Below are 25562 nucleotides of genomic sequence, written 5' to 3' on the forward strand. Positions count from 1 at the left end.
CTAGTTCTGTTTTGTTTTTCATGGCTTCACAGGCAGCAATTCACTGGCGCATTGCCAACGCTCAAGCTCGGTTGGCTCGTTATGCTAGGGCTCATTACGATGAGTTAGAGAAACTCATACAATACTTACCTGATGAACACAAATCTAAGGGCGATGACCTTTTCCAAGAAGGTAAACTTATCAGCAATACATCCATCAGGTGTGCCCTATACGCAGCAGACACAGCAGCTCGTCCAATCAACACCAGTGCACTCTTACGCAGGCATGCTTGGTTGAGAATATCAGGCTTCAAGCCAGCGATGCAAACCTCCATCCTTAACCAACCATTTGACAAGGAGCATCTCTTTGGACCAGCGGTTGATACCTCGCTGTAAAAAATGAAAAAGGACACTGAGGTCGCAAAGTCCATGGGGGCTTTACAATTACGTACCTCTCAGGGTCCCTTTCGCCGCTCCTTTTACAGAGGTGGTTCCAGAACCATATCCACCGAAAATCCCTCCTCCTCTTATAAAGGCATCAACCAATCCCCCTCTTCAAGAGGTTATTTCAGGGGAGGTTTTAGAGGAAATAATGGTAATGGAAGAAGCAGAGGTAACTCCACACGTACTTCCCCTGCAAACAAACAGTGACTTCCTTCCACAATCCCCCAATCATTCCGCCCCTGTCGGGGGACGACTCTCTCAATTCCTACCTGTCTGGAATTCAATCACCTCAGACAAGTGGGTACTACAAATTATCCAATATGGTTACTGCCTGGAGCTTACAGACACTCCCTCAAATATTCTTCCACGATCACATACAATGTCAGTAGAGCATCCTACCCATCTAAACCAAGAGGTTCTCGCTCTCTTTGAAAAACACGCTATAGCACTAGCCCCATTACAGTTTTAGGGGATCGGGGTATACTCCCCTGTACTTTTTAATTCCCAAAAAGGACGGATCTCTCAGACCTATACTAGATCTCAGAGAACTAAATCTGTACATTCAGTCGGACCACTTTCACATGGTCACACCAACAGGTGCTCCCACTTCATCAGCAAGGCGCCTTTCTGTCCGCTCTGGACTTAAAGGACGCCTACTTCCATATTCCCATACTCATTCATCTGTCTCACCGCAAATATCTCAGGTTTGTGGTGGACAGCCAGCATTATCAATTCAAATTTCTCCCATTCTGATTTACTATAGCACACAGGGTCTTCACCAAATGCCTGGCAGTAGTCGTAGCTCATCTAAGAAGACCGCACATTCACATCTTCCCTTACTTAGACGATTGGCTAATAAAAGCCAACTCGAAAAAAGCTGCCTACGCCATACTCGAAAAATAGTCCAACTGCTTCACCACCCTGGGTTCACTGTAAACCTCACCAAATCTCATCTCCGACCGTCCAACACACAAGTCTATCTAGGAGCCACAATAGACACTCAGAAAGCTCTAGCGTGTCCCAACCCAGTCAGAATCCGCAACATGCAGACTCTAATATCTCAGTTTCAGCCTCAACACTTGTTACCAGCTCGAGGGTTGATGCAATTACTAGCAATGATGGCATCTTGCTGTGAGAAAGTGCCATCTTTCTTGCCTTGGTATGCTCCCACTTTTTTCTGAACTGCTGATGTGCTTTGAGTGTGCCCTGGGTTCCTGCCTACCAGGTACCCATGGCCTGTGTTCCTTCCCTAAAACTGTGCTGGAACTAAAACCCAATTGGCATCTCTGGCCACCTGTCAGCCCCTAGTAAATGGTACCCTAGGTACCCAGGGCATGGTGACCAGAGAAGACCCCTAAGGGCTGCAGCACTTATTGTGCCACCCTCAGGGGCCCTGTACCCTGGCACTCACACACTGCCTTTGCAGGCTGAGTGCGTAAGTACAGAACTAAACCAAGAGTCGACATGGCACACATCCCTGTGTGCCATGCCCACAGAACCCACTGCCCTAGCATACTTCAGTCACCCCTCTAGCTGGGTACCCTATGCCTGAGGTGTGGGCACAGGTGCATGAGCCCTGTGCCCCTACAGTACCCAGGGCCATTCCTGGGCATTGTAAGTGCAGTGATGCCATTAAGAGTATATGGTGCTGGGAGGTTGTCATTACGAACTCCATAGCACCATAATGGCTACACTGAAGACTGACAAGTTTGGTACCAAACTTCTCAGCACATTAAACACGCACAGATGCCAGTGTGGGATTTAATGTAAAATGCACCAGACGACATCTTGGAGATGCCCTCTGAAATCCTAACCTACAATTCACGTCTGGGCTGAGTGGCTGCAGAGGCTGCCACCCAGCAGACATGTTGCTGGACCCCTGGGTGGAGAGCCCCCCGCTCTCCTGGGCCTGCAACAATGCACATACTGGGCGAGGTGCTAGGTCTCCTCCCCCAGGATGGGCAGGGGGAAGCTTCAAAGGTATGCCACCTCTGTGAGCTTCTCCAGACCATTTGCTGTACCCAGCAACTGGCCCCCACCAGTTCTAACCCCCACTCTAGCGGGAAGACTGGCGGGAAAAACTACGTCAGGAAGTGGGGGGTGCCAGCCTGTGCCAACCCCACCCCTCAGGTGGCGGAGACGAGGTAAAGCACGACCCCGGGCTCCGGCAATCTTGATGGGGTGCCCTGCCCAATCCCAGCTAGGCTCCTGTCCCCCTCCCACAGGAGAGGAGCAGGCTAGGGGGTTTACTCACCCCAGGACAGGGACCCATTGGTCCCTGTCCATGCCCTACCTGTAACGCCCCTAAATTCAGTATTTAGGGGCTCCCTGAACCTTCCTTCTTCAGATCCCAATATGAAAAGAAGAAAGAAGATCAAGAAGAAGACCCGCCGTGCAGCTAACTACAGGACGACAACAACTGACTTGGCCCCAGCCCTACCGGCCTGTCGATCCTGGAACCTGCTCCTGCCTAATCCCGGCGACTCCTGCGGACAGCAACCTTGGGACACCCATTGGACCTGCCTGCCTTAACCCTCTTAAAGACTGGGACTCCCATAAGCAGAGGCTCTGCTGCAAAAACCCACCTGGTGCCAACCAGGAAGCTCCGGACCAGCCCACTCTGCACCCGCCGAGCCTGTGCCCAACCGGACCAAGACCACGAGGACGTCCCCCCCGGCGACTGGGACCCGAAGTCCAGTGCCCAAAGACCCTCCTCGACGAACCAGCTGACGCCTGCAGACTCAGAACCAGGGGCCACCCCAACCGCGACCAGCCGAGGGTAAGCTTTTTCGACACCCAAAGACACCCCTGCACCCGGCGCCCTACAGCCCCGTGTGCCTCCCTTTGTGGTACCTACCTGTGCTCCAAGATCCCAACTTACCTCTCGAAGTGCTGGTCGCCCCTGGAGAGTCTCCGCCCCCGAGCCTGCAGCCTTTGTTCCTTTTTGACCTTTCCCATTGGATAACATTGAGCGCCCGATGGCTCAAGAGCACCCTGCACCCAGCCGCCCGAGTGCCGCTTGCTGTGCCACCTTAGTCCTACCCTACTTCCCCCCTTGCCCTGAGCAAGTGACCAGGAGCCCAGCTCCACCAACCAAAGGCCCCCTTTCCCCTCATTGGATATCATTGGGCCTACCTACCTCTGCACCCGGCCGGCCCTGCGCTGCTGGGGCGGAATCAACTGTACTTACCTGACCCTGGTGGACCCCTGAGTCTTTACCCGGAACCTTAACTTCGCCAGCCAAGTACTCACCTGGAAACCGGTAACTCAATTACCTGCCATTGGATAACATTGACCCATTTTGACTCGAAAAATTTCAGTGTGAAGTTTTGAAAACTGCAAATATTCATATAAAATCAGCCGAAGTCCGAATTCCGAAGTACTCACCTGCAAGCAGGCAAGAAGCCAGTACTGTACCTTGCAGCCCAGTACTGAACCGCAAAAGTAATCCTTACCGGGTTTACTAGTAATCTGTATTTTCTCCATAGGAACCCATTGTCTGCTTTTCTATGAAATTTCTTTTAAGTGCCTACTTTTGAAAACTTTAAATATTCTTTAAAAATCATACGAAATACTGAAATGCAATTACCTACCTGTTATAAGTTCAGACCCCAGTGCTGACCCTAGAAGCCCAGTACTGGATTACAAAAGTAACGCGATCATACTTTACCTGCAACCTGAATTTTCTCCCATTGAATAACATTGCCAGATTGTCATTGATAAGTGTGAACTTTTAACACAGCTTTATATTCATGAAAATTCACCACAGTAACTAAAACGTTTTTGCTAATCTGGTTTCAGCTTAGACCCCAGGACTGAATCTAGGATCTAGCCCTGGAACTACTAAAGTAATCTGTACTGTAATCAACTGTACTTTAAGGTAACAATCCATTGAGCTCAATGCTAAAGTGTGTCTAGACTTGAGTTGCCGTCAGAAACTCCTGTACCTATTGTGCTCACCAACTTTACTGCTTCCTTGCAAAGTAATTACATGAGAGTTCTCATATCTAGCAAAGTATATTTTTATGCCTGTTGGTTCTAAAAATAAAACAACTATATCTTTGGATATCAAAACCATTGGCCTGGAAATCAGTCTTTGAGTGTGTGAAATCCTTTGCTGACTGAGTGTGTACAACAAATGCTTTGCACTGCCCTCTGGTACTGCCTTACTGCTCGACCAAGCTACCACTTTTGAGAGTAAGGTCAGTCCTGACTTTAACCTCTGTTATACCTTTGGGGTTTGTGGACTCTATACACACTGTACTTCATTATTGTCCAGTATATACAGAGCCACTTTTTCACACTTGCATTTTAATAGTTCCTTACGCAAGACTCCAAATGCGCACCCTACAGGAATGCTTAGCACGTCAGTGGAACAAGGCTCAATGTCATTTATGAGATCTAGTGTTAGTGGATGGCCGCACCCATTGCTCTCTGCATTGGTTGAACATACAAAACCTTTCCAAGGGGTGGCCATTCCTCGACCCAATTCCATAGATAGTGCTAACAGCAGACACATCACTCACTGGTTGGGGAGCTCATCTTCAAAAACATACCATTCAGGGCATATGGACTCCGCAACAAAAATGTCTCTACATAAACCATCTAGAACTACTAGCAATTTTTGAAATGAAATGAAATGAAATTAAATGAAAAAAAGAACTTGATTAAGTGCACTGCGGCCAAGCGGCTTCCTGGCGCTGGGGACTTGGCCAGACTCAACGAGGGGAGCCAAGGGAGCTAGCAGGGGAATGCCTGGGAGAACAGGAATGTTTTGAGAGCTTTACGGAAATGGGTATAAATGGGAATGGAACGAATGAAAAGAGGAAGACTATTCCAGAACCGGGGGGCCAGAACCGAAAATCGGGTGCCCCCCGTTCTGGATTTACGGAAGCGGGGGACGTGCAGAAGGGAAAGAGAGGAGGAGCGGAGAGTGCAGCTAGGGGCGTGAGGAGTGATGAGAGATCTGATAAAGAGGGGAGCTGAGTGGGTGTGAGCCCGAAAAGCCAGACAGGCCAATTTGAAAAAAGATCTAAGGTGCACAGGGAGCCAATGAAGGGACTTGAGTGCAGGGGTAATGTGGGAAGATTTGGGAAGACGAAGAATGAGGCGGGCTGCCTGATTTTGGATGGCCTGAAGACGGCGGGTTTCATAAGCGGGTATACCCACGTACAGGCCGTTCCCATAGTCAAGGCGGGAAGTGATAAGAGCCATGACTATGGATTTGAGGGCGTCCACAGAGAAATACCGAGAAATCTTCCGAATGAGGCGAAGGGACAGAAAACAAGAGGATACAACGGAGCTGATTTGGGCATGCATAGACAGGTCATGGCTGACCTTGATGCCCAGGGTCCGAACAGAGGAAACCGGTGAGGGGGGGGGAACCAAAGGAAGGGGGCCAGTGAACCGTGGACCAAGGATTTAAGGGACCACCCGTGAGGACAAGCTCCGTCTTGTCCGGATTGAGCTTCAAGTGATTGATGCTCATCCATTCGGAAATAAAGACTAAGGTAGAGCAAAACTTAGGGAGAGAGTCAGAGGGGAAAGAGAGATCAAAGACGAGCTGGAGGTCATCCGCGTAGTTGTACACAGAGACCCCCAGCTCGAGAAGAGAAATGATAAGAGGGTAAATATAAAGATTGAAAAGAAGAGGGGAGAGGGAAGAACCTTGGGGGACCCCACAGGTAACCAAGCGAGGAGGAGCGGAGAAACCTGAGAGGTGAACCGCTTGGGACCTGCCCTGAAGAAAGGACGCAAGCCAAGAAAAGGCTGTGCCCCGAATGCCCGCTGCGCTGACACGGTCGAGAAGGATGGAATGATCGACCGTGTCAAACGCAGCGGACAAATCGAGGAGGACCAGGGCTTGGGGTAGATTGATGTCAGCTTTCCCCTTGAGTTCGTCCAGGACCGCGATGACCACTGTCTCCGTGGAATGACCTGGGCGGAAACCCGCCTGATGGGAGGCCAAGAGGTGGTTCTCCTCGATATAGGTGGACAGACAAGATGTAAGATAGCTTTCAAGGATCTTACCCAGATAAGGGAGAAGAGAGATAGGCCTAAAATTAGAAGGAAGAGAGGGGTCTAGACCAGGTTTTTTAAGAATAGGAAAAACTATGGCGGATTTGAAGGAGGAAGGAACAGAGCCCAGAGCCAAGGAAGCGTTAAGAAGGGCAAGAGGAGGGGCAGGACAGCTGGTGAAAAAAGTTTTGAGGATCCGTGCAGGAGAACAGTCCGCCGGAGAACCAGACTTGACTTTTGTAAGCAGATTAAGGAAACGGTCCATGGAAATGGGTGGGAAATGATCCAGAGAGGAGGAGGGCAGAGGGAGGGAGCAGGAGGCACCAGATTGATGCACCGTAGGAATATTGGCCTTTATGTTGGCGATCTTATCAATAAAATAATCATTGAGTGAAGAGCAGAGGATCTGAGATGGGACAAGACTAGTGCTAGTGCGGTCAGAAGTAGCAAGGTTATGGACCAGGGAGAAAATTTCTCGAGGTTTATTAGCAGAGAGGGCAACTCTCTCGGTGAAGTTTTTCTAGCATTGAAAGCATTTCAACTTCATCTAGTAGGCTAAGCTGTCCTAATTCGCACAGACAACATGACAGCAATGTACTACAAAAGAAAACAGGGTGGGACGCACTCTCTCCAGTTCTCCCAGCTGGCCCAGAGCATCTGGAGATGGGCCATACCTCACAAAATATTTCTCCTTGCAGAACAAATTCCAGGAATAAAAAACCAGACTGCTCAGTCGTCAAAAACAAAAACAATTGATGGACAGAATGCAGAACAATGTCATACATTCACCCCAGACCTGGTCCACGTCTGGGCATACCCGTCCCACTCAGGGTGAGAAATGCAAAAACTAGAACACCGGCAGCTCAACAGATTGGTTGATATGGAAGACAGAAATGACCTTAGGTAAAAATTTGGCGTTGGTCCTAAAAACCACTTTGGTTTGGTGGATTTGCATAAATGGTTCTTCTATGGTTAGTGCCTGAATCTCACCCACTCTTCTCAGAGCTGTGATGGCTATGCTGAAGGCTACCTTCCAAGTGAGAAATTGTAGATCACGTTTGTGCAATGGCTCAAAAGGTGGACCCAGGAGTCTTGTAAGAACTATGTTGAGCTTCCACACTGCAGCAGGTGGAAGTCGAGGGGGAATGACTCTGAAGTCCTTCCATAAATGCTTTAATAGCAGATACTCTAAAAAGACAAATGCTGTCTTTTTTGCAGATATGCAGCCATTGCAGCAAGATGTAAGCGTATGCTAAACTAGAATGCCAGTACAGAGATCTGGGCCTAAATCCATCGTTTTTTTGCTCACCACGCCATTCCAGTTTGATCCCAGGCAGTTGCCCAGTCTTCATTTCTATTGAGTCCATTTTTTATGCTTCCAGTGCGAGAATCCGTTTCAGTTCTTCCTTGTTGAGGAGTTGTCCAATGTCTGCACCTCTTGGTGGGGGTTTTACCACACTGATAACTGTCCATCTTTTGTCATCTTCGCTGTGACAAGCAGTGGAGAAATGTTCAACAAGGGGGGCATTTGGTGTTTTACATCGGATCCGGCTGCCGTGTTGACCGATACGGATTCTCACTTTTTGAGTGGTTTGGCACGGGCATATGATCACAAAAATCACATTACAGGTGTTGCAGTTGGAGACAAATTGTGAGTTTACTTTAACATCATTAAAAGTGAATTATTTCCCTTCAATAGTGAAATTGCTCCAGGCACTGGATGGTGCTGGGCATTGACACTGCCACCGAAACCTTGAATAAACTCACAGAGGAGATTAACAATATAGAAAAACAAATCAAGAATACTAGTTCTACTCCTGACTGCAAAAAACTTTTAGAACAAGTTCAAAAAATGGTAGACAAATTTTATAGACCGGAACAAAATAAAAAATCACTTAAAGTCAAGAAAGACATTAAAACCTATGTTTGGTTGGACAACGTTACTATAAAGCCCGTTGGTGTCTTAATTCCATTAACCTTGCCCCCATTGCACCTTGTGATATGTATTTCCCTTTCTCCCTTTTGTAATTTGTATATTGTCGCACTTCAAATCAGCAGATCACAATAATTATATTGAACCCCCTTCACCAGGCACCCTTACCGACCCAATGTCTACTAATTGTGAAATTCTTAGTGGGTCTGTCCACTTATTTCCATGCTTTATCTGCTTCAGCCTTTTTTCTTTGTAGAACACTTCTCCCATTCTAAGATGGCCGCCATCTTCACGGTCTCTCTGCACCCATGACTGGTTTCCGTCACGTGACTGCGTTTTTCCCTCTTGTGCCCATCATATCACACCGTATTACAATTCCTTCAGTAGCATATTCTAAATCGCACTAGCCTTATGCTAACATTAGCCAAATTACAGATCGCAAGTTTATTGTAGTCCCGGAGCTTGCTCTGTTGCATTAGGGAATTCTTTACCCTCTGTCGAGCTTGCATGTACGTCAGGCACCATCACACTCATTCAATATGGCCACCAATATGCTGGCAGAGCTCTCAAAACGTGACGCTCCACATACACCATTTAAACCTCGAAGGCACTACCTAGTCATTTTTGAACACCCGGCCACCTAGCCACATCGCGCTGCACCGCAGGTAAGCTAATGAGTGCCCCCCTAGCATGTGCACGCTTTCTTCACTCTGTTGCCTTGCTCTAAGCGTTTCTCCCACTCATCTTTTTCCAGGCTACTAAGCCCCTCTACCGGTCACACCACCTTGGACCAGGTTATTTCTCTCCCTCCTGCAACGCAGGTAAGCAGCTATGCTCCCCTGGCATCCCGCTTATGTCCCCCATGCCCCCACTCCACTTCTTAACCTTCTTCCGGGTTCCTTTGCAGGTACCAAACTGCCATCACCTGGTGCACACCGCCTCTCAGTGATCCGAGTTCTTCACTCAACCTTGAACTCCAACTGAAGTTCATCCCCTTGCCAGCACCAGACCTCCTTTAATTATCCTCCTGGGGGTAATTTTCCTTTGTTCCCCGGTCACCCTCACAATCCGCATTGGCACCTGTTCATACTGCCTGACTCAGCCCTTCCTTTTCTTAAGGCTCACCTTGACGCCACAATTAAAAGAAATCACAGCTGGGCCACCTTTACCGCCATTGTTCCTGCAATAAGTTGTGCTACCTTGGCTTTCCCTTTACGTTAATTTTGCCATTATCGAGCCCACTAACTGACTCCATTCCCTCTAGGCATTGCACGCTTTCCTCTCTACTGCTGACCTCCGGTGCTCACTCCAATCGTTTCCCCTTGAAGCGCGGTTTTCTAGTTCGGCCAGTTCACCGCCCCTGGTAAGCTCTTGATACAGCTTCCCTTTAGTCTCATTTGTTTAAATTCAACCCTTCAGTCACCTGCTTGGTGCCCTCCCACACAACAGCCAATTAGTTTCAATTCTTGTGTTCACTTCACCCCTCCAATCACCTCGTACACTCCCATCACGCCCTTTGCTGTTAATGAACCCAGCACCCAAGTCTCTTACTCACCTCGCCGTTCGGACAATGCTGCTAAGGATTGTTGTTTACAATGGTTTTAACATTGTTTTATTTTTAAATTGCTTTCCATCTGTTCTTTTTTCCCAATCTTTCATTGTTTTGCAGGTCATATGTATCCCAGGCATGCATTAATTTTGTCCTGATGATGATCCTATTATTTACATAAAAGGATCGAAACGTCGTCGGCTCAATTTAGACCGCAAAAACAATTTTATTTTTTAAATATAAGTGTATCAGTGTCTGTTCTTATTCAGCTTGTTTCACTGCTTTCACCACATATAATCTCGTCTGCCTTGCCTGAATGTTTGTGTTTGTTTCTTTCTGTTCAATGTAATGTGCAGGATGCAGGACTGTGTCCCACTTTATTTGTTCTCAAAGATTCATAATTTATAATCATTAAAATCTCACTCTCCGGTTGACAGAAGGAATATAGCACTGATTCAAGTCTGTATTGATTGTTTTCTTTGTATAAGTTTCTGTCAAGGCCCACTGTTCCTAAAAATATTGATACCCAAGGTCCTTGGTTACCTTTTTTTTGTCCCCTTGTTTTTTATAAACCTGAAATTATTCTGGCACAACCAGAGTTTCCAGTTTCCAGTACCTCTGCTAAGGAGATCAAAGAGTTTTGCAAGGCAATTCTCCATCTCTTTGTATCCTTTCAGACTCCTTATGGCTTTCCTGTGGGCCCCATGGAACCAAGATTTTCCACCTGGAGTACTGCCACTGAGTTTACCCTCTGTGCCGCTGGACCCTCCAAATCTGTAACGGGCCGCCTCCAGCTCTACTATCAACGTCACCTCTGGCGCCACAGTCCGCAATGGTACCCAGCACATCAATACATATGCTGACTGTGGACTCTGGAATAGAAGGTCCTAATTGTCCTCTCTGACGTCAAGTCTGTGCTGATTTGACCTAGGTCGAAGTTGTACCGAGTCGCTGTTGAATCTCTATTTCCTCCACTTGATCTGCATCCATAGTGACAAATGCACATGCTGCATCCCCCCATTCGGCACAGATTCAGATAATGATTATGATGCTGATGATGAGATTGGCCAACCTAGAGCATTCGTATGACTTCCTGAAGGAGGGTAGGGGCCTTGTTAACTCCCCAGAGTCCCTTCTGCACTCACCACCAGGCCCTGCCACTTAGGAGAGGGCTTCCTCTATGTGTTATATGTTAGACGGCCAAAGCCCTTTACCTCCAACTCTTTACCAATGTGTGAGAAAATGCCTTCTTTCTTCATGTTATACCCCCAGGTTTTGCTGAGTAGCTGATGTTCTTTGAATGTGGTGCCCTGGGCTCCAGCTAATCAGGTACCCAGGGCCTATGTTCCTTCCAAATTGGCATCTCTGGCCACATGTCAGACCCTGGTAAATGGTACCACAGGTACCCAGGGCACTGTAACTAGAGAAGGCATCTAAGGGCTGCAGCACTTATTGTGCCACCCTTAGAGGTCCTGTACCCTGACACTCTCACATTGCCTTTGCAGGCCGCGTGTCTCGGTGCCGAACAAAGTGAAGAGTTGACATGGCACACATCCCTGTGTGACATGCCCACAAAACCACTGCCCTGGCATAGATCAGTCACCCCTCTAGCAGGGTGCACTTTGCCAGCGGTGAGGGTACAGGTGCATGAGCTCTGTACCCCTACGGTGCTCTAGTCCATTCTTGGGCATTGTAAGTGCAGTGCTGCCATTAAGAGTATATGGTGCTGGGACTTTGTCATTACGAACTCCACAACACCATAATGGCTGCACTGAAGACTGACAAGTTTGATACCAAACTTCTCAGTACATTAAACCCACAATGATGCCAGTGTGGGATTTAATGTAAAATGCTCAACAGAGGACATCTTAGAGATGCCCCCTGAAACCTAAACTACAATCCATGTCTTGTCTGAGAGGCTGCCTAGGCTGCCACACAGCAGACATGTTGCTGGACCCCTGGGTGGAGAGCCCCCGCTCTCCTGGGCCTGCAACAGTGCACATCCTGGGCGAGGTGCTAGGTCTCCTTCCCCAGGATGGGCAGGGGGAAGCTTCAAAGGCATGCCACCTTTGTGAGCTTCTCCAGACCACTTGCTTTACTCAGCAACTGGCCCCCACTGGTTCTGACCCCCACTCTGGCAGGAAGACTGGCGGGAAACCCTAGGCGAGGAAAGGGGGTGCCAGCCTGTGCCAACTCCACCCCTCAGGTGGGAGAGGCGAGGTGAAGCACAACTCCGGGCTCTGGCCATCTTGAGGATGGGGAGCCCTGCCCAATCAGAGATAGGCTCCTGCCCCCCTCCCACAGGAGAGGAGCTGGATAGGGTGTGTACACACCCCAGGATAGGGACCTATTGGCCCCTGCCCTTCCCCTACCTGTAACGCCCCTAACTTTAGTATTTAGGGGCACCCTGAACCTTCCTTCCTCAGATCCCGATTTTGAAACAAGAAAGAAGACCTGTCAGGCAGCTGCTAAGAAGAGGATGACACCAACTAACTTGGCCCCAGCCCTACAGGCCTGTAGATCCTTGAACCTGCTCCTGCTAAATCCCGGCGTCTCCTGCGGACAGAAACCTCGAGAACCCCAGAGGACCTGCCTGCCTTGACCCTCCTAGACTGGGACTCCCATGAGCAGTGGCTCTGCTCAAACAGCAATACCCCTGATGCCAGCCAGGAACCCCAAATCCTGCACACTCTACACCCCCCGAGCCCGGCCTGCGCCTGAGTGAACAAAGACCCTGAGGACGTCCCCCCGGCGATACTGACCTGGAATCCAGTGCCCAAGGACCATCCTCTACGACCAAGATGACACCTGCAGCCTCATAACCAGGGACCCCTCCAACCGCGACCAGCAGAGGGTAAGATTTCCCGATGTCAATAGAAACCCCTGCACCTGGCACCCTCTGGCCCCCTGTGCCCAACTCCGGGGTGCCTACCTATCCTCCAAGATCCCAATTTACCCCTCGACGTGTTGGTCGCTCCTGAAGATCCTCCGTCCCCGGGCCTGCAGCCTTTGTTCACTTTCCAAGATCTCCATTGAATAACATTGAGCGCCCCACGGCTCAAAAGCACCCTGCACCCAGCTGCCCGAGTGCTCCGGGCAGTGCAACCTTTGTCCTAACCTACACCCCCATTTGCCCTGAGCAAGTGACCAGGAGCCCAGCTCCCACAGCCGCGTGGCCTGCTTGCCAGCAGCCACCAACCGAAGGCCCCCTGCCTCTCTTTGGATAACATTGGGCCTTACTACCTCTGCACCCGGCGGCCCCTGTGCCACTGAGGGTGTACCTACTGTACCTACCTGACCCTGGGAGGCCCCGGAGTCTATACCCAGAACCTTAACTCTGCCAGTCGAGCACTTACCTAAAAGCCGATAAATAACTTTTCTTCCATAGGCTAACATTGACTGTTTTCACTCTGAAGTTCTTTAAAGTGTGGAGTTTTGGAACTTCAAAATATTCATCTAAAATCAGCCGAACAACGAATTCCGATTTACTCACCTGTTATCAGGAGAGACCTCAGTGCTGCATCTTTCAGCCCAGTACTGACCCTGAAAAGTAATTTTAACCGTACTTACCAGTAACTTGAATTTCCTTCCATAGGATATCATTGCCTGCTTTTTGCTGAAAAAGTTTTTAAGTGTCGATTTTTGAAACTTACAAATATTCTTTAAAAATCATGCCAACGATAAAAACGTAATTACTTGCCTGTTTTAGATAGATGTCCCAGTGGTGAACCTAGGAGCCCAGCCCTGGATTACAAAAGTAACACGATCATACTTTACCTGCAAATTGAATTTCCTTCCATAGGATAACATTGGTAATTTCACCTGGAAAAGTTTTGAAGTGTCAATTTTTAAAATACAATAATATTCCTTAAAAATCTCTACTATAACCAAAACGCTTTTACTTGTCTGTTTACAGGACATGTCCCAGGACTGAATCTAGGATCCAGTCCTGTGGTTAGGAAAGTAATCTACAAAGTAACTAATTGCATTTAACTGGAAATTCTCATTGAGCTCAATGTTGCATTGTGTTTGAAATTGTGTTGCCTATTGCAACAAACCGTAACCATTGTAATCAAAAAGTCTATTGCCTGTTTGAAAAGTATTTAACTCAAGTAATTCCTTCTGAGAAAGTATATATTGATACCTTGTTGGTTCTAAAATAACTATATCTTTTGATACGAAACAATTGCCCTAGAGTTCAGTTCTTGAGTGTGTGAGACCATTTGCTGACTAGGTGTGTACAACAAATGCTTTGCACTGTCCTCTGATACTGCCTTACTGCTCGACCAAGCTACCACTTTAGAGAGTAAGGTTATATCTAACTTTAGCCTCTGCCATAACTCTAGGGACTGTGGACTCTGTGCACAATGTACCTTACTTTGGTCCAGTATATACAGAGGCACTTTCTTACAGAGTTGACCTGAGGGAGTTCTTAGAAATTACTTATTTTTTGTGGATAAAACTTGGATCCAGTTCAAAGGGTAAAAAAGCCTTCGGATAATCCACAAAGTATCCATTATTTAGCTGGCATCCTAGGCTTATTTTAAAAAACGTAAGGTGTTGTCAGAGGACTTATATGGTTGATGTCACCATGTGCTACTGACTGAACTTGCCAACATGTTTCTGCCCATGTAGTTGAGCTGAGTGGTCTTGGGCATTCATCAAGGCCGAGTCTAATTATACCCTCACCAGTAGACTAATAGTGCAGGGCACCAAGAAAAGTATATAGAGAGGACCTACCTCTCTCATAGAAAAACATCAGGCACATTAACCTGGTTAGGGGGAGATAAACGTATATGTAGCGACAGTGGTAGAAAGACACATGACACAGCCCTAAATGGGTACATTCCCATCAAAGCAGTGTAGATTTTTCTGCACAATGACAGTTGCAAACATAAAAACTTTAAAAAAATAACTGACGTGACACAGTGGCAGAAATGCAGTCATTCACACAAAACATGCATGCAAAGGTGAAAACAGTTGTGACTGTTGGGGCCCCATATGTCATCCCGCAACACATTATAATCATTAATGTATAAAGGCTAATTGCTTCATGGTCTGTTCAGGTTGGACGTCTCCTCTAGTCAAACTCTGTAGGTGTGATCCCTTTATATGGTTACAGTAAAAGAGGGGGGGGGAGAATAATAGCAGACAAGTGAATGCCCACATAGTTATGGCTCATGTTAGTACATAACCCTAACCGTTAATGTAGAATGCGGGAAAGCATGTGAGTATACTTTTTCTCTGAATATCTTGTATCTCAAGTGACTTAGTGCATCAATATACAACGTGCACATTGGTCCTACTGTGCCCCCATAGAACAGCTGAGTGGTAGCTGACAAATGGATCCAGTGGCCACTGCTATTTGAAGGCAAATGGGAACTCCCCTTTCTGTGAATGGACTGTTTTTAACAGCACCACCGTGTCATTTCACAGGGAGAATTGTGATCCCAGAGAGTGGGATAGTTCATTTGGTTCCAGCTGGACACCCTCCCCGTAATCAGAGCATTTGGGCACGTCCGATCGGTAGGAAAGGGGAACCGCCCTCCTTTCTCCCGACGCAGGCCCAGGGTGTCCGCGCTCTGTAGACCCTCATTGAGAGATGGTGAACAACCTCCAATATAGGAGCCATGGACTTTGGAACGGCTGCAGTTCCCTTTGGCTGCTTTAGAATTCAAGGAGTTGCTTTGACACTGGCAGCATGTGTCCGTGAATCAGTTTTGCATGAAGTGGTCTTGGGTTGCACCGTGACAATTGAAACAATGCATTATTATTTAGACAAACAATCTTCTGTTGTAAACACTGGATCAATAAATGATATCCCTAAGCTCTACGGAGAAGGCTACACCTCATGCCAGAACCAGTGGAGTGATTATAGAACAAAGTAATATTGGGCTATTTCACTATGCCATGCAATCAATAATAGGGACATAACTCAGTTGAGGAAAACCATGATATAGCCTAGGATGGAACCTGTTAGGTCGTGGATTGTGGGCTCCTGATTGGTGTCGTCATGAGTCCTTTGAGACCTGTCGGAGACTGAAAAATAAGATTTAAGTTGGAGAAGAAAAGCATAAATGTATTTCGGAGCCAACACTGTATAGCAGGGAAGTGTACATGGCACGTGAAACGTCTGGAAACCAAGGGTTATTTCCACGGTGCTCTTTGTTTTTCAATGGTCAAATCAGTTACAACCTTCAATTGTGGCGGAGATAATGTGCTAACGGAAGATTAATTTCTAATCTTCGTTGGCAAAAACTATATGTTTTGACATGTGACTTTGCTTTCCTTAATTCACTGATAGGGCTTGGCGGCACTTGTAAAATTTCAGCGTTCACGTCGTCTGTTGGGGGTCTGCTATATTGTTGTCAAGGTAATTTACTAGGTTTGTTTATTCCAGTAAGTGTTATGCACATTTTGTCTAAAAACTAACTTTAGATTTTTTTTTTAAGGTCTCTTTATTAGTTGTTGTGGAAATCGGTGTATTCCCTCTCATTTGTGGCTGGTGGTTGGACATATGTTCCTTGGTAAGAAACCAGATTCCTTCCCTATGTTTTCTTATTTGGAATATATTCAAACTTCTGTTTATTGATCCACTGCACTTTTGTTTGTTCTGTTCGTAAGGTTCATTCATTTGCCATCTCAATATCTTCACCAATATTTATAAATGGTAGGATATTCTGGTGGGTATAGTCACATCCCAGGACACGTTTGTAAAAAATTGTATTTACGGCTAAAGAAGGAATGATTAAACATAAAAAACACTTTTTGGTTTAATTTAAGGTGCTTTTCAGATGCTGCACAGAGGTAAAAGTGCTCATCATTTAATGACACTAGCTTTCTGTCACCAGTGATGCCTTGTGCCAGAAAAGTCCTTCAATTCAATTTTCCTTTCGCCCAGAGAGAGCCACCGAACACTTAAGACATTTTATGAATTGGACAGATTTGTAAACACTGCAGGATGATGGCGGCCAAATGTAGAATGAAGGAGTGGGTAGGCTTCTGCTCTTATAAATAGGTCTCCCATAACACAAACCAGGTATTGCTTCTGACATTGTGTCCTTGAATTCCCTGTGAATCCGCTATGGTAGCTATTAAAGAAATTGAGAGCAGCATACAATTCTGTTCGTACTCCGTTCGGGAGAGGGACTCTGATTTTCAGCAGGTTTGCTGATAGTTTATGAATGTCTGGGAGCATGACATAGGTAAAAAAAACTAATATATTTGTGTGTGTGTGTGTGTGTGTGTATGTATATATATATATATATATATATATATATATATCGTGGCAAATTCTTTTTCTTCTGCGATTCCACACCAAACAGAAAGAAGGACCCCCAGCAGCAGGTACGTTTTCAGTGGGAAGATTTATTTGCTCTCACAAAATGGTATTCCAGGCATGACGCGTTTCGGTTATCCAGTAACCTTGATCACATAGCGACACTGCAGTTTGTTATAATCTTAAATACTCATTTTTTCAAACATTTCAGTCATGTGATGACAAACAGTGAAGAAATACTTCTGTTGACGCTCTGTCTTCATATATCAATAGCGACCAGTTAAAACATTGGATAGGTTCTTATTAATAACGTTGTGTACAGATTTCTGCATAAATGCATTATCTCACGATTTTCAATCTTGCGCAATAAATAATTTAAACATACATAGATGCATATATAGAGACTCAATTCTCATTATCATTATCTTTGCATCATTGTGTCTAGATGATAATAACAGCATAAATGCCTAAAGTTATTATGTGCATTCTGATGCATAGATTATGTAGACATCTCATATTAAAAACTTTGTAGAAATATTCAATATGGAGTTAAAACATCTCGGCATAAATGCCTATAAAATTAATATGTGCAAAATTACGCTTTTTAGTGCAAATCTTGTTTCTGTGCAAATACTGCAACTAATTGAATTCGTACCAAACAAATCATTTCAATCAGAACCGTTTTCTCCATGTGAACTGTGATAATTATTTTCTGTGAGCTGACACTGGGTTACATGGTATTGAAAATCAAAGCCTGGATATCCAAAAATCACCCCCCCTAACAGCTCATAAGATATTAAAACTCATTGAGTCAACAGAAAGTGCATAGTGCTGTACAAATGAAAAAAACAAGTGAATTTTTAAAAAAAAGATTTTTTTGAACGTAGATGCTAATCAATGACATTCTTTTACACGAAATTTTTACGACCTTCTCAGATTAAGTTGTATTTCCTATTTTCATCAAGATTTACTACAGAAACGTATGCATGTCCTCCGTGGTGTTTAAACCATTAGGAGACTTGCTGTTAAGATTAAGTATATATTTAGTCTCCAGCTGTCTTAACAAGTTCTCTCTGTCCCCACCTCTTCTCGGGGTTGGTACTGCATCAATGACATAATATGATAGACACTTAAAATTCTTGTCATGTCTCGCCTTAAAGTGTCTAGCCACCGGGTAGGTGGAGTCACTGTTGATGATTTCTCTGATGTGCTGCAATATTCTCACGTGCACCGGCTTAATCGTGCTGCCCACGTACCTTAGGCCGCAGGTGCACGTGAGAATATATACAGCAAATTCTGTACGGCAGTCATAATTCCCCTTTATTTTTAACTCATTCTTACTGAAGGGTGTGCTGTATTTGCTGGTATTAACACAAATGGTACATGCTTGACATGTGGAGCATTTGAAGAATCCTTGTTTAACTGGCATCCATGTGGGAGCAGCTGCCCCTGCCCCCAGTGGTTGTGTCAGTTGAACAGCCATGTTCTTGCATCTCCTGAATGTTACCTGTGGCTTATTAGGGAGGTCTTCCTTCAGGATGCTGTCTGTCAGCACGATTGGCCAATTTTTGTTCAATATGGCTCTTATTCTGCGCTCCTGCCTGCTAAATGTAGTTATCAATCTTGGCGCATCTGTATCTTTACCTGATTCTACTCCCCCTGCAGATCTTCTATGTGTAGGCAATAATTCAGCTCTTGATTTCATGTCAGCTCTGCTAATGGCTCTGCTAAGTGTGTCTTCTGTGTATCCCCTGGCACGTAGTCTTACTATGCTCTCATCTCTGCACTTTTCATATTCTTCAAGAGAACTACAGATTCGCTTGAGTCACAGTACCTCGCCATAGGGTATGCTCGCTATTAAATGCTTGGGATGTGCACTAGACGCATGGAGAATTGCATTCCCTGCTGTGGGTTTCCTATATGCTGTTGTCGTCAGTTTGTTGTTAGTTGCTACTACCTGAACATCAAGAAACTCAATTTTACTAGTACTCTGATGTGAGGTAAGAAATAGATTGTAGTCATTCACATTAATTTTTTCTACAAAATCCATGGCACTTAGGGTATCTCCTCTCCAGATATATATATATATATGTGTGTGTGTGTGTGTGTGTGTGTGTGTGTGTGTGTATATGTGTGTGTATATGTGTGTGTATTGCACATATATATATATATATATATATATATATATATATATATATATATATATATATATACAGGCACACATGCATATCAGTTTAGATAACCCCTTTCTAATATCCTGACAAAACCTATTGATTGCTGGACATACCTACAAGGGGTGTAGGAAGCATTTGCCCATGTAAATCTTTAATTTCAAATAGTGTTTTAGCATGAAATTCATCCTTGCATCGATTTTTGGCACGAAGATGCGTTTAAACCAGAGTATCACAAAGAGCAGTCACTCATGTACTGTTGTTCATGTGCGTTTGCAGTTAATTTGTACTGCAAATTGCACCATTTGTGGTACATTTGTACTGTAAATGGCATGTAATTAGGTGAGTTGGCATAATGGTTTAATTTTGGGAATTTTACGTAGCAAGTGTAATGCGAAATACCCCAAATTATGTGAGATGTGCTAAAGTAATTTAATTTTTGCCAAGTCCTACTTGATATCCTCATCAGCAAAGGATTCACCTTGATTTTGGGTCCGAGTCATACCCAGTACTGGAAGCCAATGTCCAGCAGGCACTCATGATGATGAAGAAGGCAACAGATTAATTGCCCTTAATACTGAATATGTATTCAGTATCTTGACTTGCAAAATGGAGTGCGCTAAGCACAGCCATTGAAACAGAACTTGGCTCTCCTTTTGGGCTGCCGACAAAGGAAAGTGCTTTATTTGCAGTGGTGATTCGGTTGATTGATAATACACTAAAATTGCAGTTGTCTACTATTGAGACAAAAAAATATGTTAACTGAGATCCTTCAACCAGGGCTGGCTTCAGCTGTGCCATCCTTGCTGAATAATGAGGCCTTTACAGTATCCCTTATTGATGCCCTTTTAGCTTCATTGGCTCAGCCATCCTCATGCCCACCAGTCATTTGACCTGTATCTAGGTGGTATAGACCGGCTTCTGGTGACCTGGGCTTCCTGACCAAGTACCCTATGCCAGAGACCCTGATTATTGAAGCTTCATCAAGGAAGAACTGTATGTATTCATTTATCCACAATTCTCCAGATAGAAAATCCAAAAGACTTGATAGTTTTGGAAAGAGAATATTTTCTTTGGGTAGTGTAGCACCTGGGTGCATCAATTGCTGCTTGTCTCCTGGCTATGTAATCCAGCACATTATGGGATGTGTCCATCACCACCCCCTTTTGAATCATTATGGGATGTGGCCAGCAAAATCTTGCATGCCATCTTCGAGGAACTTGGGGACTTTTTGGCCCAAACGATATATGATTGTCAGGCAAGTACGTGCTCTTGGCTGGTCTGGGCACTATTGACTGCATCGGCAGAGCAGTAGGTGCCGGTGTCATGCTCAGAATGCATGCCTAGATGGGATCGACTGGGTTTTCTGGAGACAAACAGGTGTAACTAATGGAAATGCTGTTCAATGGTTGTACCACAGCCCATTCTCCGAGGCTCTTGACAACTCAGTGTGTTTGAAGCCGTGATTGCTGCGCCAGGAGACCATGCTTAAATCTGCAGGGACAGCAATCCACAAATTCATACTATTTTGGTGCAGTGGCTGCCAAGCCACTTTAGTCTGTACCCACTGGTTCATGACTAGCCAGTAGCGGGCAGAATATGGCAGGTCCTACCCTAGCTTGAGATTCATCACAATGGACAGGCGGGTCCTACAGATTAGTCATAGGGGATATATGCCCGGTCCTTTCTTCCCTCTCCACTCTACATTCCTCCCAAACCAGAACACATTTCTGTGGAGTACTTCCTATCCTGATGGAGGAAGACCCCCTGCTGTTGTCCAAGGGTGCCATTTAGAGAGGGTCCAGGACTCGGTGGGTAGAAGGATGCTATTGACACTACCTCCTCACTCGTAATGAGGACGGGACACTTCAGTACTAATTTAGGCATCCCACTGTTTCTACCTTTACAAGGAAGGGCAGGTTCAAAATGCTCCCTCTGGTTCAGATTCTGTTATCTCTGGATGCAGGGCACTGGGCGGTGTCCTGGTACTTAAAGGACAAGTATTTCCCTATTTCCATCCTGTAGTCCGACATGCGTTACTTGTGGTTTAAGGGAAGGCCAGACACATTTTCAATTCACCCTGCTTCCCTTTGGCATTACCTCAGCCTCTTATCTATTTGCAAAAGTGATGGTGGTGGTCTCTGCTCATCTCCGGAGGTCAGGAGTACACACATTCCTGTACCTTTGGCTGCTAATGGTGGGCTCGCTGCAGTCATTCGTGGGCCACCTTTGGATGACATCTGAACTCCAGATATTGGGGTACACCATCTACTAGCTGTGCTCCCTCCAGAGCACCACGCAGTGAATTCCACAGAGCAATTCTAGATTCAATGATATTTTAGCCCTTCCATCTACCGCAGCAAGACCAGTACATTCAGAATATGTTTTGGGATCAATCATGAATTAGTTTGATACTGGCACCGAGGTGACTTGGTCTACTTGGCTTGAATAGCCTCCTTTTTCTGAACATCAGATGGAACATGCGGGCCCTGCAATGGACCCTCACACCACTGTGGGCCAGGCATTAGGGCTGTCTTACTAACTCCATTTGTGTCTCCGCACAGGATGTGTCTCCGCACAGGATCTCCAATGGTGGCTGGCAGGCGACTCTCTCTACCCCATTCAATGTTCACACTGGTGACAGATTGCTACTACTGAATTGGGGTGCCATATGGTAGAGGTGGACATCAGAGACGTCTGATCGTCATCAAAGAGCCAGCTCCTTATCAGTCTTTTTGAGCTTTGGGTAATTAGTCTAGCATTGAAACTTTCCGAACAGCCTTCAAATGGGGTACTGCTGCACATCCTTGCAGACAACATGACAGCATCTGGTACTGTACCTAGCAGGGCGCTGTGTGGTCTTGAATACTTTGGACTCCGCAGGAGGGGCAGGGTGCGAAACCATATCTCCACAGCCTACACTTCCGTGGCAGGAGATTGAGCAGCAGTAACTGAATGTGTTTAACTTGCTGACATAGATGGGTTGATAACATCCTTGTGACCAGACAATGGCTCCTTTGTTAGAAAGTTTTTTCTCGCCTTTGGGCTTGGATGGACTGCGTCGGAGCTCTACAGCATTCCATGCCCATGAGCCCTAAGGTCAATAATGACCGCAACCGGAGATCCAGTAGATGACACTCACGGATTCTAGGAGCCGGGTACACATTACCTGACGACAGTACACACAAACCCATCGAGAATGACCATCTCTGGGTGATGGAGACGAAAATGGACGTCTTCTGACGGTGCCCTCGGTGCGTGACCAAATACGCACACACTGATACAAATGAGGTATGTAATTTATGCCTCTCTCCGTTGCATCAAGAGGACAGGTGCCTGGCTTGGGCATCATTCAAAAATAAGAAGACTCTTCAGACCTGTAGGGATCAATGCCTGCACACACCATGGAACTGGCAGCAGAGGCGGAGTACTCTCACAACAGCAACATGGAAAGTGAAGCAGGTGCTCCAGTAGGAGATGGTGTGTTCATTACCAGCCCCCACTACATAACTTACGGTTTATCCTGTGGAGAAGAACACGCTCAGGTGCATGAAGAGGGGCCCTCATCGCCAAGGCTCAACTCTGATTTTGGGCCAAGGACCAAAACAACGCCTAAGTACCGTGAGTACAGTTGACCCCATGTACAGAAAATCTTACACTCCCCTTCACTACCCCTGCCACGCCGTGGTGCGCCACAGCCCTCGGACTCAAGCTGACACCGTGAGCGTGCAATCAGGCTAACAGGCCACAGCACGAGGATGGTTCCGGCACTTTGCCATTACTGAAGCATACGCCGATATTGACTGAGCCACCAGCACCTAAGCATAAGTCAGCGCCAATTGACTCACTGGTACAAAGCATAAATCGGCGCCAAAGGCTGACAAGCAGGCTGTGACCTCAAGAAAATAATCAGAAAAAAACACATAGTGATAGATTCCTTACCTTAGAATTACCCCCAGGCGTCAGACTGGATCCGGAAAGTTTTCGTCAGCAGTACCCCTGTGTATAACAAAGTTGCATTGTATTGGCCCCTTCAGGAACAAATAAAAATGAATCTTTCACTCCTCTTTTCCTTTCTTTGAATGGCACTTAGTTTGCGGTTGTGAAGGTGTTTTTTCAGTGTTTATATGTTTACACTGGTGATGGCTAATTTCCTTTCGGTGGAGTTCTATCAGTTATTATAGGTTTAAATCTAAAACCAGACAGCCTAATTAGGATCTAAGAACAGAACAATATATTCAACAACTGTTCCCATTAATTACACTACTTTAGAGGTAGACTATGTTACAGCTGTTTGAATCATATAGTGGCGATAACAGGGGTGCAGAGCTCTTCTCCTGGATATGCTCGGACAACCCCTGCCATGGGATACGCAAATAGACAAACCAAGACAACAGCAAGGTTAAATTGATGCATATAGGTTAGACAACCCAACAGAAGATATAATCAAATGTATTCAAGGTTCAGGCTCTAATCCTACTTGGAGGCTCTACGTGAATAAAATACATTCTGAGTTGCGCATGCATGTATAGTCAGGTGTGGCCGGTGTATTCTTAGCACACAGAAGTAGTAAGCACTCAATGGCAGCAGTCTCCACACAGAAATGTTCAATGCACAACGTTTCACAAATGAAATAACCCACTTGCTCCTTGGGAATCCATGCTTAACTCTGCTATAATCAACAAAATATTGCCCAGCGTTTTGCTAGTTGTTAGCGCGCTCTCGGCATCAGTTGGCCTCCCAACTCTGCAACTCGAGAGAACAGTGAGGCTGGATGCACAGACAGCAATGGCAGCCGCGTAACTGACGCATGTGGCCGTTACTCTTTGGAATCGTCAGCGTTGTTGCACAGTGTTATATTCACAAATGGCAAACCTGTAGGACGAATTCACATGCAAGAATGCAGCTCGTTTACCCTCGCAAGAGCCCGTTTCATGGCTCGTCCAACGGGGTTAAACAGCAGACTGGAGCAGATTCCGCTTTAGACTGCCACATCGGAATGAAACTCAACTTTACAGCGGAAAGAACATGGAATGAGTGGTGATAGAAGCACGCTTACCGGACCTCTCTCTTGCCACAAAGTTGGCTCCGAGTCACCGAATCAACAGCACCCGACCGGTGTTCTGGAAGCGATGATATCCCCAGCTTCCGTGAACGTAGGTACATCATTGACGTTAATCACCCATGGAATAATGGGAATTGTAGTTCCTTCGGGTTCCGGATGGCATACGTTGTGCTGTAAGACTCTACGGTATTCCTCGGGTGCCGCAGCGGTGTGACGGGACAAGTGAAATTAAATAGTAGCCGTGGTACTATTATCATTTTAGCCAGGGCCACTCTTTTGATTGGTGCCAGGGGAGGTTTCTCCAGAAGCCCAATGCCACCCTTAACCCAGCCAGTGCCTTACGATGGTTGCCCTCGTATAAGTTACTGGGGGAGTGGTATAATCTGACTCTTAAGTATCGGCTACATGCACGCTCCATGCGAGATCCCAGCCACCCATGCGGATCCTCTGAGGGGTAAGAACTGGGTTCAGTGGATAAATCGCGGATTTGGCCCAGTTGACCCTAAGTCCTGATGCCTCTGCAAATTCTGTGAGCGCAGTCCAAATCGGGGTCAGGTCTGCCGTGATATCTCGCGCATACAACAGTAGGTAATCTCCATATAGTGATAAGCTGTGAGTGGTACCTGCTATGGGGATACCCCAGGCCTCCCCCTGCCTGTGGAGGCGTATCGCCAGTGGCTCTACCGCCACAGCAAACAGCAAGGGAGATAGTGGTCCCTTGTCTCGTGCCCCTCTCCACCTGGAAGGGGGCCTTAATGTATCGTCCCCTACTCACTCTTAACGTGAGTTTAGTGCATAGTAATTGTGTGTACGCTAATAGAATAGGGACAATTCGGGCCTGGCGGAGAACTGCAAAAACATATTTCTATGTGAGTGTTTCGAAGGCCTTTTCCAGGTCCTGGATCAGGCAGGCGGCTCTAGGATATGTGGTGCGTGCTCTGTCCTGGACATATTAGTAGTAGTAGTAGATTAGGCTTTATTTCGATATAGTTCATATCTTAAAAAGCAGTACATAAACATAAAAACAATAAAAGCCAATGCATGGGTAGTAAACATACAATTCATATTGCAAGTGGCATGGATAGTTTACATAAAAACAGTCTAAAATACATATTAAACAAGGTA

The 25562-nt window shown here is 46.1% G+C and overlaps 1 protein-coding gene across 1 annotated transcript in view; it reads left to right on the forward strand.

Moving 5' to 3' along the window:
- MARCHF6 (membrane associated ring-CH-type finger 6) overlaps window positions 1–25562 on the forward strand; it is a 1360950-nt gene that overhangs the window by 456386 nt on the left and 879002 nt on the right. The window contains exons 13-14 of the mRNA XM_078687648.1: window positions 16227–16295; window positions 16375–16449. Of these exons, the coding sequence (XP_078543774.1) occupies window positions 16227–16295; window positions 16375–16449 (144 nt within the window). The remainder of the gene's footprint in view (window positions 1–16226; window positions 16296–16374; window positions 16450–25562) is intronic.

The sequence above is a fragment of the Lissotriton helveticus genome, chromosome 4_1, assembly GCF_964261635.1.
Source record: "Lissotriton helveticus chromosome 4_1, aLisHel1.1, whole genome shotgun sequence".
Taxonomy (NCBI): domain Eukaryota; kingdom Metazoa; phylum Chordata; class Amphibia; order Caudata; family Salamandridae; genus Lissotriton; species Lissotriton helveticus.